At 49.0% G+C, this 15,000-nt stretch overlaps 1 protein-coding gene across 7 annotated transcripts in view; it reads right to left on the bottom strand.

Moving 5' to 3' along the window:
• enox2 (ecto-NOX disulfide-thiol exchanger 2) overlaps positions 1-15,000 on the bottom strand; it is a 154,864-nt gene that overhangs the window by 13,836 nt on the left and 126,028 nt on the right. For all 7 annotated transcript variants that reach the window (XM_035536030.1, XM_035536040.1, XM_035536036.1 and 4 more), the window contains 4 exons: positions 14,649-14,882; positions 11,318-11,530; positions 5,145-5,251; positions 1,133-1,247 (listed from right to left, as the gene is read on the bottom strand). In XM_035536030.1, the coding sequence (XP_035391923.1) occupies positions 1,133-1,247; positions 5,145-5,251; positions 11,318-11,530; positions 14,649-14,882 (669 nt within the window). The remainder of the gene's footprint in view (positions 1-1,132; positions 1,248-5,144; positions 5,252-11,317; positions 11,531-14,648; positions 14,883-15,000) is intronic.

Below are 15,000 nucleotides of genomic sequence, written 5' to 3'. Positions count from 1 at the left end.
CTGGCAGGTGTAAAATATTTGTTTTGATAAATGAGGGGAGTGCTAATTTCAACCATCCACCAACTAAGTGGTTCTCGTGCCCTTCTCCTCATTGCGGCATCCATTCTGAGCATCTGACAACACGCTGACAGCGACCGTCCTCGCTGTTTTCCAATAACACATGGCCGTGGCCGGCTGCAAGGCAGGAATCCTGACTTGGAAAACCGCGATTGCATTTGCTCTCATCTGGATGCTAATAAGAGCTACTGTCACGTTTGGGAATCCATGGCTGCGCCCAGGGGTGGGGCCAACAGACGTCGAGCAGACCCACTGATAACAGGCTGCAGCAAAACGGAGCCAGAACCAGCCCGGGCATCTGGAGTGGGTCTGTAGCGCTGCGCCGACGGAGGGGCTTATGGGAGCATAAATAAAGACGGCCCCGGATCGTGACGTGGTCAGCTGTCGCCTCTTAGCTTTGATGTCTTATGCTTGGGGCAGACTGGCTCCCCTGTTAGCGATGTTGCAGACAGGCAGTGGCATACTGACAGCAGAGATCTGCAAAGACCCGCCAATTACCGCCCCACACCATAACCTTTAACGAGTCCTGACCTTTCCCGTGGCCCGGTGGCCTTGTTTGGCAGCCCTTCTTGACGTGGGCAGGTAGCGCGGTGGACGTGTGCAACGCTCTACACAGCCGTGCTGACCACAGCAACCCAGAGAGGATGCAGACAGACAGCGGAGCCCTCGTTACGCCATCAAAACCAGATGAGCAGTGAAGGCAGCTCATTAAACAGCCGGCACGCCTTTAGGCACAATGTCTCCACTGAAAGTGTGACCCGAGCCAGGAGTTGTCTTCTTGTGCTCCCTTTTACCAAAGTGGCGGGAGATTTCCAATTACCCAATTACCGTCTAATCTAGGGGCCAGCTAATCCTGTAGGCCATGAGACCGCACGGGTCTGGGGAACGCCAGACACGGGAACGCCACTGCGGCCGATGAAGGCTGTTTAAACGTTCCAAAATGGCACTCTTCACGGCCTTATGACGTGTGTGTTTGTTTCCCACCTCACACCCACTGCAGGACCAGGGAATACGTTGATGAGGTGATTCATGCAGTGAACATGTGTAGAAGAAAAACTACACATGTCGGGGGTACCTGAGTCATCCGAGTCTTTGCTCTCGGGCTCGTCCTCCATGTCGTCGTCGGACATCTCCATCTCCTCTTCCCTGCGGATGCCCATCAGCTCCTCGTTGTGGATGTTCCTGATCTCCTGCGGAGGAGCGGTGAGAGGTGAGAGGTTTAATCCCCCCAAAGCCTTCTGGGATGCCTTTTCCAACCTTTCATTAATCACAGATGCGGTCTGGAGATGTAAAGCATGCAGGCTGGTTGCGAGCTCCCAGCGGATCTCCCGGGACAGAACTGAACCGGGCGTAGCTGAAGTGTTGGCTGACCTTGCTGGGTCGAGACAAACAATGGACAAGCTGTGTGGTGGAGCCTTCTGTGACCTGTAATGCCGGGTGTTGGGGTGCATTTTCTGTAAAGCTGAGTGCAAGCGGGTGTGGTCTGTAATTCTGGGATGGGAGGGATATGGTCAAATAATGCTGGGGTGGGTGGGTGTGGTCTGTAATGCTGGGTGTAAGAGGGCATGGTCTGTAATACTGGGTGTGGGTCGGTGTCTGTAATAGTGGGTGTGGGAGGGCGTGGTCTGTAATGCTGGGTGTGGGAGGGCATGGTCTGTAATAGTGGGTGTGGGAGGGCGTGGTCTGTAATACTGGGTGTGGGTCAGTGTGGTCTGTAATGCTGGGTGTGGGTGGACGTGGTCTGTAATGCTGAACAAGGCTCTTTAAAGCAGATGGGGTCCTCACCAGCTAATAAAGCACATACATTGGGGGGGCATGGGGGAGGGGAGTTCTACTCCACACACACGCACACACACACACACACACACACACACACACACACACACACACACACACACGTGCATGTGAATGTGAAACATGAACACACACCCCTACATATGCACGCACACACATACACATTTGCGCACGCAAACGCACACGCAAAAAAGCTGATATGGGATGAAAAACTCCCAGGCAAACAAAGGCAGAACACAAACAGCACCATCTGTCCAGCACTGTAGCACATAATCTCAGGTAGAGCAAAAACACATACCCATCAGTCCAGAGAGAGAGAGAGAAAGAGAGAGTGTGAGGCAGAGTGAGAGAGAGAGTGAGTGAGAGAGTGAAACGAGAGAGAAAGAGAAAGCGAGAGAGGGGGTATATGAGAGATAGAGAGAGATAGAGAGAGAGAGAGAGACAAAGAAAATTGAGAGAGAGAGAGAATTGAGAGAGAAAGAACTGAGACAGAGAGTGAAGGAGAGAGAGAGAGAGAGAACTGAAAGAGAGAGAGGGAGAGGGAGTAACGTTGCCAGGAGAGGGGAGCTCTGTAGTGCGCTGTGCTGTTGGGAGGCAGTGGTTCCTCGTGGAAGTCTCGTCTCCAGCCGTCTATGCAGGAAGTCCCGCCCCCCCAGGGTTCGGCAGCTGCTGCCTAGCTTGACTCGTTAACACCTGGCGCACCGCGCCGAATAACAATCACCATGCCACTCCATTGCCGGCCAGAGCAGCCTGCCAGGGCCTCATCCACACCAGAGGCGGCCAGTCAGATCTGCAGGGGGTGGGCAAAATAGGCAGCCCATGCCCCCTGCTGCTGTTGCACCTGCCTCAGCTCTGCACTTGGTTGTTCATTCCCACCAGTGGAATATCGAGGAATACTGGGAGCGCTAGGCTAGTGTACCTCGTGACTCATCCAGCTTCCTGTAAAAACACACTATAAATAGTACGGAAAGTTCTGCTGGGTTTTTTGTGGAACTTCCATTAGTGTTACCGAGGCCTTGTGCCACTGTTTTTAATTTTTGCATATTGTATACGTAAGCACATGCCGTCCCAGCCTATTAAGGCAGTGTTAGTGTCTCAGGATTATTAAAATGCTTGGTGTGTGTCTGTTTTGTGTAATCTCTGCTTGTGTCCTAATCACTTGGGTCTGAGTCTTCCGTGCGAGAGCAGGGCTGGCATTAGCACGCCCTATCTTCACTTATCTCAGCACAGAGGCTGTCCGAGTGCTGGACGAGAGGAACAGTAAACCGAGATCAGGAGCACTATGCCTGTTAGACACACCTGCCATCCACTGTCAGACACACACACACACACACGTACACATGTACACACACACACGTACACATACAGACACATACGGATACACACCTGCACACACACGTGCAACACACACACACATATATATTTAGACACACATACACACACACACATATATATATAGACACACACACACACACACGTACACATACAGACACATACGGATACACACCTGCACACACACGTGCAACACACACACATACATATAGACACGCACGCATATACACAAGCACGCATGCACACATAGGTACAGAAAGCTGTTGACTGGCCATTTCCAAAAAGCTGTTTTTAAAGGTCAGATTCTTATCCCACGGTGAGAAAAACACTAGTCCACAGATCTGTGAAGGAGGGCTGAGAGGAACCCCTAGAGGAACCCAGAGAGGAACTCATGTTCCTGCATCTCCATCCCTCTCCCTCGCGTCGACCCAGACCCTAACCGAACTCTTCCTCGTGGTACCTCCGTCAGGTCAGTGGTTGCTTGATACACAGCTGGGTGTGGGTGGGTGGGTGGGGACGGTGTGGTTGAGAGTTAGGTGGGGTCAACAGCACAGTGTGTCAAAGCTCCTCCCACATGCCAGCATTATGGATATGAGCGAGGAGAATGAGCCAAACGTTTTAATGGCAAGTCTGGTATGAGTATCAAGTGTCGACGTTAATTGATTCAGTGAAACAATATTACTCAAAGGTCATTAGCGCAACAGCAAGTTCAGACCATATAATGAAACTCCGGTTTGGAACACCTACCTTAGCCGAAGAAGTCTTTTGGCTCAGAACTTATTAATGAAATACCTGAATACCAAAGGCCTGAATTCCAAATTCCAAGTTTAAAGCTAAAGAAATTACACAATACAAGGCAGAGGAAGCTCTGCAATTGTAAACATTTCCTGTTGCATCCATCCTAATCCATTGTAAAACGAGACAGGTCCGGCCGTTAGTGGATGAGTGTTTGGATTATAAATCTAAACAGACTTGGCATTGTGATCCATGCAAACTGGGGCTTAGGCTGCAGGCTGAAACAGAGATGGTGAAGTTAATTCCACACCAGGCTCAGCCTTCGCTCCCCAGAGACAGGTCTCAACACTTACCCAATGACCAGAACATGACAACACTGTTACACTTCATCCGCCTACCCACGCTCTGCTCCAGCTAATTTGTTTAGAAAGTCCTGTGGGCCATGTTTCTCCATTTGCCTCTGAATAAGACTAGGAGAAGAAAGTCACTGTGCCTTGCCTCTGGTGTGGAGGCAGTGGCCGGGTGGAGGGTGCGTCGCTGGATTAGGGTACCCGGTGCGTGCTGGACTAGGCTACTGGGAACGCTGATCTAGGGTACCTGGAGCGCTAGGGTGTGCTTCTGGAGGGTACCAGGAGTGCGCTGGACTAGGTTACCTGAAGCGCTGGACTAGGGTACCGGTAGTGCTTGGCTAGTGTAGGAGTGAGTGAGCTGGACTAAGGTCCCTGGAGCGCTGGACTAGGGTCCCTGAAGACCTGGACTAGGTTTCCTGAAGCGCTGGACTAGGGTACTGGTAGTGCTGGACTAGGATCCCTGGAGTGCTGAACTAGAGTACTGGGAGTGCTGGACTAGGATCCCTGAAGCGCTGGAGTAGAGTCACATGTGCGCTGCTGCTAAGAGGCTTTGGACTGCTAGGAGCTTAAGCTGCTCTTTGGCCTATTACTGCTACGACTCCGGTACAGTGCAGGGCTTATGTCCACTTCACTAACCTGCTTCCGCAGTCATTAAACGTTCAACTCTGGAACAGATTCTAGTCAGAACGTTAGAGCTGCGGCTCGGGGAGGGGGCGGGGCTGACGAGCTAATACGCTGGCGGGATACACACGCAAGGAAGGTGGGAAAAGGCATCTGGCGAAGGCGTGAAGTGTAAACATATTCACGTAAACAAAAACAAAAAACTAAAAAGAAGTGAATGAAATAAAGAGAAGAGAGCAAAATGAGAGCACCAACCTCGGCTTGCTTGCGCCACATGTCCAGGTTCTTGCGCTGGGCTTTGGAGAAATGGTCCCACGCCTTTTGTTTGGATGCAGCGTGGAATACAGACACAATCTGCTCAACTGGGGCAGAGGACGTGGGGGGGGGGGCCCAGTATGTACCATCCAGAAAGAGAGAGAGAGAGAAAAAGAGAGAGAGAGAGAGAGAGAGAGAGAGAGAGAGAGAGAGAGAGGGGCGATTGGGGAGGAGCAGAGGAGTGAAAAACAAAACAAAACAAAAAAGCTGGTATCAGAAAGGAAAGCAGTGAACTCTGCGCCTAATCTCCCTCCCTGCTGCAAAAACACTGAGCTTGGATGGCTAGCATAACAGCTTAATTGCTTCAGGGAAGGATTTTTTAATAGCGAGGCTGTGCAATCTGTGTGCCCAATCGAGACCACTCTGGAAACTTCTGCTCAACTAAGAACATTCGTGTAGAAAGATGGCAGAGGGAAGGTTCCCAGAGCTGCAGACAGGCCGTACAAGAGCAAAGCCGTTCCTCCTTTATTAGGTCACAAGACTCGGGGATGCCAGGGACGATAATCAAAAGGTCAGAGTCATTGGGAAGGAAAGGGGGTGGCACTAGGACCCTACTGAAAAGTACAGTCACCGACAGACAGCTCACGTGTTATTACTCTGCCTCGCACGTGGATTTGAGAGGACTATCGCTCACATCGACCCGTTAGAGCGAGCCTTTCAGAAATGGATTCCCCAGCTTTGGGACAAGGTACGAGTCCATCAGTCAGACTGTCCTGGCTGGAGTGTGCAGGGGAAGACACGGGGGGGCACTCAGCAAGCACCTGAGTGAGAGCGAGAAGGAAACGGAGCCACTGACGCCGAATTTCACTGGTGGGGAGATGGATCTGAGGCCACTGATCTAACTGGGACAGAGATCTGACCCTACCAACTGAATTAGGAGAGAGATCTGACCCTATCAACCTAACTGGGACAGAGATCTGACCCTACCAACTGAATTAGGAGAGAGATCTGACCCTATCAACCTAACTGGGACAGAGATCTGACCCTACCAACTGAATTAGGAGAGAGATCTGACCCTATCAACCTAACTGGGACAGAGATCTGACCCTACCAACTGAATTAGGAGAGAGATCTGACCCTATCAACTTAACTGGGACAGAGATCTGACCCTACCAACTGAATTAGGAGAGAGATCTGACCCTATCAACCTAACTGGGACAGAGATCTGACCCTACCAACTGAATTAGGAGAGAGATCTGACCCTATCAACCTAACTGGGACAGAGATCTGACCCTACCAACCTAACTGGGACAGAGATCTGACCCTACCAACCTAACTGGGATAGAGATATGACCCTACCAACCTAACTGGGACAGAGATATGACCCTACCAACCTAACTGGGACAGAGATATGATCCTATTAACCTAACTGGGACAGAGATCTGATCCTATTAACCTAACTGGGACAGAGATATACCCATACCAACCTAACTGGGACAGAGATATAACCCTACCAATCTAACTGGGACAGAGATCTGACCCTAGTAACCTAACTGGAACAGAGATCTGACCCTATCAACCTAACTGGGACAGAGATCTGACCCTACCAACCTAACTGGGATAGAGATATGACCCTACCAACCTAACTGGGACAGAGATCTGACCCTATTAACCTAACTGGGACAGAGATATACCCATACCAACCTAACTGGGACAGAGATCTGACCCTACCAACCTAACTGGGACAGAGATATACCCATACCAACCTAACTGGGACAGAGATATAACCCTACCAATCTAACTGGGGCAGAGATCTGACCCTAGCAACCTAACTGGGACAGAGCTCTGACCCTACCAACCTAACTGGGAGAGATATCTGATCCTTCTAATCTAATTGGAAGGTGGATCTGATACTGCCAATCTCACTGGGGCACATATTTGTAGAAAACAACGGTTGCTGGTCATAATTGTGGCCCAGGTGACCTGGGGTTGAGCACAACACTTTGTATGACCAGCAGTTATCTACATGTATTTAGTGGTGTCCCTATTCACCTTATGTCTCATTTGAACCAAGCTGCTCTCTGAGCAATTTTATCTGTGTGTTCCGAGTGGCTACATCTCTCCCAGCAGCGGGAAGCGGCGATGCAACTGTGAGTCTCAGGCACCATGTGTGCCGTGACATCCAGGGCTTCCGGCGTCATGGCAACGACTTGACAGACATGTGATCAGTGCAGGAGGAACAAGGCGTCCTCTCTGTCATTAAGGAGTTTCACAGAGCTCCACTGGTATCACTGTGGAGCAGGTAATAAGACATGCATGAGGACCTTTTACTGATTTACACTCTCTCTCTCTGCCTCTGTCCTCTGCTGGGGGAGAGTGAGTGAGTGTGTGTGTGTGTGTGTGTGTGTGTGTGCGCGCACGTATAAGTGTGAGTTCGATGGTGAGGGGGTGGTGGTAGTGGTTAACAATCCCAGGGGAGTCAACAAGGCTGCAAAGCCTTGGTCTGAGGAAGAGGCCAGCTCAAGAGAGACTAACATGCTAAAATCGATGGGGCCTTTGGCGTCCTTTAATTTAATGGAAGACATCGATTGAGAAGACAACCGCTCGTTCGCACTTACACATGAGCATATTTCCCTGAGTCTGTGCGTGAGGAATGGCTGCGTCTGATAAGCGAGAACCTACATGCCCCCCCATATTTTATTAGCCTTGCCACACTCAAATGCAGAGAGCAGGGATTAGTTCAATATTTCTCAGATATGGCAGAGATATCAACCACTCCACCAGATCGCTGACGTGTGGAGCTCCGAGGAGCTGACTCCCGGGACTAGCAGAAAAACAATCTCACCTTCTAGCCCAGTTCTTACTTAAGAGTCTTTGTTCATTGATTTGAATTGATTTGAATTCTCTCTGTTCTGTTTTTCTACACGGCTGAGCCTGAATCTATAGCACACAGTGAGTCCTGGAGACATACAGGCAGTGCTAAAATGACTTCTTGTTTTAAAAAGCAGTTATTTATTTACATTCTTTTCTTTTTCCATCCGTGTAAGCGTACACAACCCCACCATAGTTAGAGGAAGAGGTTTTGGAGACCAGTCTAATATATGCTGCATTAAACTAGCTCCTTGTTTAATGAAACAGATTTATATTTTTATTTATTCATTTTCCTTCTTTCTGTTCTGTTTTCCATCAGTAGAGGTGTGCACATCCCCACTATGGTTAGAGGAGGAGGTTTTGGAGATGGGTCTAATATATGCTGCATTAAACTGACTCCTTGTTTAAAGGAACAGGAAAATATGCCTGTCATGCCTTGTTATGGAGAAGTCAGGATGGTGGAGCAGACTGTGGTGTGCTTACAGTAACACATAGTCTGTTGACTTTACATCAGGAGCCACCATCTTGACAAACCTACATTTTTAACCCTACAGTTTTTCCAACGCAAGTCATCTCATCATTTTCAAATGTAAAATGACTTTGTTGTGTTTTATAAGCATAGCAGATATGCATTGGTGAAGTGTTTGTGCATAAAAGTGTGTGTTCTGTGTCTTCAGATAAAGGGTGGGGCTGTGTACTGTCAGAAGGAACTTCCCTTTACATGGGACTCACTACTGTGTCACGTGCAAATCTCTGCGACAGCGTATGACAGTACTGAACTGTGTATGACCTGTTTGTCTTTGTGACAGCGCATGACAATACTGAACTGTGTATGATGTGTGTGTGTTTGTCACAGCACATGATAGTACTGAATTGTGCATGATGTATGTGTCTTTGTGATAGCACATGACAGTACTGAAACTGTGCACAACGTGTTCATGACAGCGCATGGCAGTACTGAACTGTGCACGACCTGTTTGTCTTCATGACAGCACGACAAAACTGAAACTGTGCATGATGTGTTTGTGACAGCGCATGACAATACTGAACTGTGCATTACGTGTTTGTGACAGCGCATGACAATACTGAACTGTGCATTACGTGTTTGTGACACATGACAGTGCTGCACTACGATTTTTGTTTGTCCCCACAATTTCACACTTTTGATGACTGGATTCAACATTTAAAAGAGGACTGTGCTAAATATCAGGAGAGGCCATACATAAATCATTTATTTCATGACAATTTCTCACTGATGTATAAAAAAAAGCCTTAGCATTTCACTTGGCATTAGAGTTGGAGATAAATCTGAACAGCTAGACTAACGGATTAAAATGAAATTGCTTAAGTCAATATTTCACAAGACCTATAAATCTAATTACTCAACATTTGAATCAGTTTTGTCTACCACGTTGGTCTTATCTCTTACGCAAACACTAACCTCACTCACCACAGGGGACAGAAACGTCTCCGATAAGGCACAGTGATGTAGGTATTAATTGGCAGATTAAGTCAACCACGCAAGGAAATATGACATCTTCTAAACAGTCTCGGAAAGTGACGACATCCATAGCATTTCTAGTCTCCACTGCGAGAGGAAACACACTTCTTCTGCACTGATCACAAACCTGCCCCTGTGAGACTTCGAACTTGCAGAGTCCACCCCCACTGACTCGGGAACAAAAATTTTCATTATGCATTGCAGTGCTGCAACTTGGTGAAGGGGTGATTTTCCCTGGAATTTCTTGTGAATCCCATCCCTCCCCGAGGGACACTGGACCACTTACCGGTACTCTGCAGACCCACTGCAGGTCACTTCTCTGAATGATTCAGGGCTGAAGATAGCAGTGCTTAAAGCAATCAGTGCTAAGGGAGTGTTGACCACAGCTGCCCATGTGACCGATCGCCTCCGGCCAGACCCATTGCTGCCTAAAGATCTACCTGTAGCTAATCAATCACACCGTGGACCGTCGGAGACGTGAGGGGCGGGGGGGAGCAGTCCGTGTTTGAACGGGCGGATGGAAGCGCGCAACTGGTGTGAGACAAAAGTTGCCAAAGTGGTCTTAACCCCCTCTCTTTTTCGCCCAGAGACGTGGCATATTTTTCTCAAAGCCTCCACCCGTAGTGTGTCCAGTAGTAATTTCATAAACCAACTAAACAAGGCTAGTGCTTGTCCGTCAGGGGGTTACTTGGTCTACGGAGGGTCGCCCCCGCCTCATCGCGAGGGCTGCCCAGGGGGTTGCAGACAACCACAGGGTGGCGCTACGCAGGGGCCTGACGCAGACTCCATACTCTACCTGGAGCTGTGCTCAGCTCAACACCAGGCCAGCGTGTCTGGGGCACTTACCTCCTCACCGCGCCTGTGTAACGCACGCACACTCGCATGCCAAATGGGGTCCCAGCCACATACACACCTGGACTGGACTCGCTGGGAGCGGCTCAACTCCAGATCAGTTCATGGAACTGAGTGAGAATTTGAACTGATAAAAAGCGTTGAAACCGGAGCCTCGATTTAATTCACAAGCTGAAACAGAGCTTTACATTAAGCTATCTCCTATAGATAAAAGTTTAATTACAATACTTTTTCAGATTCAGATTACACTCCATGTCTGACTCTCAGTTCAAATTCAAACCAATTCATCTGAATTTGTATTTACAAATTCTGAACTGACCCCAGTTCAGATGTATAGAACATTATACGCTTATGAAAGAAGGACTGGAGATCAGAAATAACACACAGAATGTCATGACTTCATGTCTGAAGGCAAACAAACCTCTAGAGGCTTATGAAGCATTCGGTCTATACCGGAACGAGGAATTCTAGGACTGAAACTATATTTTCCGTAATTGTGGCACGGTTCCACATGCTAACATGCTAACATTTAACCAGTGTACACAGTGTTATGAACCCTGTGGGGTTTTAATTACTTTTCATTTACGTCTACGCAGTTCTTACCTGTCGGTGTGGGAAGACTGGGCACACACGTGTTGTGTGTGGGCTTACATGTATGTGCATGTATTTATTAAAAGTTAAAGTGTTCAACCTGTTTCCACGATAATACTGTCAAATTAACGCTTACGTGTAGGAATGTTATTGTTATCTAACTACTAAGATAATAAAAGTCAGAGAAAACATGTACTGCATGACAGATATTCTTCACTGCTGTGTGTGTGTGTGAGGTGTGGGCTCAAGCATGTCCCGGTTATGTGCTTTGGTGAGTGTGTTCCTCTGCTCCCTGAGCCCCTCCCTAAATGCCCCGCCCGGCCGGGCGTGTATGTGGTGGGATGGATCTGGCACTCACACTGCACGAGGATTCCGGCCAGGGCGTTCTTCAGCTTCTCCTTGGCCTCCTCCATCTCCTTCTCGTGGGCGGCCTTCTCGTTCATCAGTCTGCGGATGTGGCTGTTGGAGGACTGGATCATGGAGTAGAAGTTGTTGGCGTTCCGCCGGTTCACCTCGCCGCGCTCCACCCAGGTGAGGAGCACGCGCACCGCCTCCGGAAACTTGGAGTCGTCTGGTGAAAGGTGGAGAAGAAGAGGGAGGGAGAGAGGGAGAGAGGGAGTGAGAGAAGGAGAGACAGATGGTTGGGAGGAAGAAAAGAGCTTCAGGACGGAACGCATCTCAACTGAGACCTTGCACTGCTGACATGTTTTAGCGAGGCACGCCGCGGGGACGCGGGAGGGCTCAGAGGACAGACATCACAGAAGGCGTGAGGACGTCCAAATTGTACTTCTTACACCGTCAGCTGAAGCCACAACGCCAACTGTGCGCTAACGGGTAAACAAACTCTCCGCATTATGTCTGGGGTGTTTGGGTTCTGAAACCAGAGCTACAAACCGCAGATCACAAAACCAGCAGAGAACACAGCCAGTCAGCGTCCACTCCACTTACAGCATGTCCCGCTCAGGCAGATAGAAAGTGAAATCGGTAATGCCATTCTGAACACCGAGGCTTCCATCATGCTGGCAGAACGGCGAACGCAGATACACACTCGACCACAACGCTATAGCTACTGTGTGTTTTACGCAGACACTCTAGACTCCCGTATTTTGACGAGGGTTTCCAAGAGCAGCGATTTGTTTAAATTCATCGCTCGAAGAGCTTAAATCTGCTAAAAGCCTAATGATAAAAAAAAGCACCTGCTTGATGCAGACTGAGTAGGAATGTGTGCGATTCCGCCCAGTGACAGTTACGCTGCGTAATCAAAACAGCCTGGTGCTTAATGTAAGACTGCTGCTTGACTCTTTCTCAGGCTGGAACATTAACTGCTGTTTCCATGATAAGAGGAGCTTGCACGGAGCGTGTCGCGCTAGAAAAACCTCTACATTTCCCAGGTCGGGATTTAGCTTTGGGGGGGGGCTTTTGGGGTTTGCCAACGGCAGACGTGGCAAACATAGCAGACGTGGTAAACGTGGCAGACGTGGCCGACGTGGTAAACATGGCCGACATGGCAGACGTGATAAATGTGTAAATGTGGCATACATGGCAGACGTGGTAAACGTGCCGACATGGCAGACGTGATAAATGTGTAAATGTGGCATACATGGCAGACGTGGTAAACGTGCTGACATGGTAGACGTGGTAAACGTGTAAATGTGGCATACATGGCAGACGTGGTAAACATGGCCGACATGGCAGACGTGATAAATGTGTAAATGTGGCATACATGGCAGACGTGGTAAACGTGCCGACATGGCAGACGTGATAAATGTGTAAATGTGGCATACATGGCAGACGTGGTAAACGTGCTGACATGGTAGACGTGGTAAACGTGGCACACGCAGCAGGTTCTGACCCTGCTGCCAGACTTCTGACAGGAAGTGAGTCGTCACTGTAATGAAGGACATTAGGAAACTCCTCAGAGCTTAAGGTTTGTTTACTCCAAAGGGAGCTAGGGCAGAAGATGGGTCTTCACTCCAGGCGCTAAGCCGAAGGGTCTTTCGGACCTCCGCTCAGACTCTGAAGTGTGGACTGCACAGACATGTAACGTGATGTGAAGACAGAACACAGATAGTGAATGCTTTCAGAAACGACAATACAAATCACCATCCTCATCCATAAATCTTTTATCAGAGCTACAAACACACACCCACATATCGAAAAAATCCAAATGTACGTGCCCCCACACACTACCAAACACACACACACACACGCGCACATATACCTGTCTAATGATTTATATTAATAATCCATCATCCACCTCCTAGCCTGACTCCATGTGTCATAAAGATGAATTCCTGAGTCCACACTATTAACAGAGTGATGACGTTTCACAGACCGGCTGGGTAACGATTGTCCAGCTCAACACTTTTTCTTTCAGACATTAACAGCTAGTTTAAGGACACTTTAACAACATTAAACACACTTAATAATGCTCTGAAATGTTTAGCAGGAGCTTTCAGCCAACATCACTTCTATGAGTTAGAATAGCCTCTTTGAACGGTTATAAACCATGACATTATCTGGGCTTGAGATGTCTAAAAATAAACAAAAACATCACAACTCAACCAACCAGTAAGACAAAAATAAGCAAGTAAATAAATAAATAAATTATAACCCTCAAACACTGTGTGTAAAAGGTGTTCCAGTGTGAAACGTGGTGATCTCATATTTCCCCAGTATCTCTCCAAACCACGCTGGTCTCTCCAGAACGCCACTCTCTTCTGCTGTGAACTACGCTGGTCTTCCTCTCGTCTGCTGTGAACCACGTTTGTCTTCCTCTCATCTGCTGTAAACCACGCTGGTCTTCCTCTCATCTACTGTGAACCACACTGGTCTTCCTCTCATCTACTGTAAACAATGCTGGTTTCCTCTCATCTGCTGTAAACCACGCTGGTCTTCCTCTCATCTACTGTAAACCACACTGGTCTTCCTCTCATCTACTGTAAACAATGCTGGTTTCCTCTCATCTGCTGTAAACCACACTGGTCTTCCTCTCATCTACTGTAAACAATGCTGGTTTCCTCTTGTCTGCTGTGAACCACGCTGGTCTTCCTCTCGTCTACTGTAAACAACACTGGTCTTCCTCTTGTCTGCTGTAAATCAGTAAATCAATATTCGTCTCTCCTGATGCAATCAAGGCTGATCTCCTTTTCCTTTGTTCTAAACGATGCTGTTCTCCCTGCCCCTCTGTTACCCCTCTCAAGGTATGGAGGGTGAACACACTGCATACACAACGTCATCCTCCAGCACCTGCACCTTCACACACACACACACACACGCACGCACACACGCACGCACACACGCACGCACACACGCACGCACACACGCACGCACACGCACACCCACACACCGCGGGGAAATTATGATTTCTTTCTTACTTTCACTCTAAACTTTCTCCTTCACTCCATCTCCACACACACTGGATTGTCTTTCAGACAACAAACAGATGGCATTTCTGTTCAGCTGTGCGGCACTTCAAACCAAACGAGACAAACAGCATTTATACGCTGCCAGTTACTGCACACAGACGCTACATCGGTCCCAGCAATCACATCTGGACAACCATGCTCGACAACAACATGCACAAATAAAAAGAAAATTTGTGGGGGTGGGAGGGGGGGGGGTGGATTTGACCACTTATTCTGGGAAGACTGAAAGCAGCAGTACGGGAGAGAGGACCAAAACCTCACCTTTGATCTTTTCCCCCAGCTGGCTGCATTCGTGCTCGGAGTAGTGGACGATGGGCGGGGGGGAGGGGGGCCGGAGGCGGTCCTCCTCGATCCGGCGCCGGTGCCTCTCCTCGCGGGCCAGCATGCGCTGCCGGCACTCCCACTCGTACAGGTCGTCCCGGGCCTGCGCGTAGTCCACGTGCAGACGCCCCGTGTCCTTCTTATCCGTGCTGGAGCCCAGCCTGATCCTGTAGCCTGCAGGAGAAAGAGCAGAGCAGTGCAGTGAGGCAGGGGGATGGGACGAGTGTCCGGTGTCGGCCAGAGGAGGACGGGGGGGGGGGGTGCCTTTGAGTCTTGGTTCCTCTGAAGGTTT

This window comes from Electrophorus electricus, chromosome 2, assembly GCF_013358815.1.
Source record: "Electrophorus electricus isolate fEleEle1 chromosome 2, fEleEle1.pri, whole genome shotgun sequence".
Classification (NCBI taxonomy): domain Eukaryota; kingdom Metazoa; phylum Chordata; class Actinopteri; order Gymnotiformes; family Gymnotidae; genus Electrophorus; species Electrophorus electricus.
The sequence above is the reverse complement of the archived record's forward strand: the minus strand, read 5'-3'. Positions and strand labels throughout refer to the sequence as shown.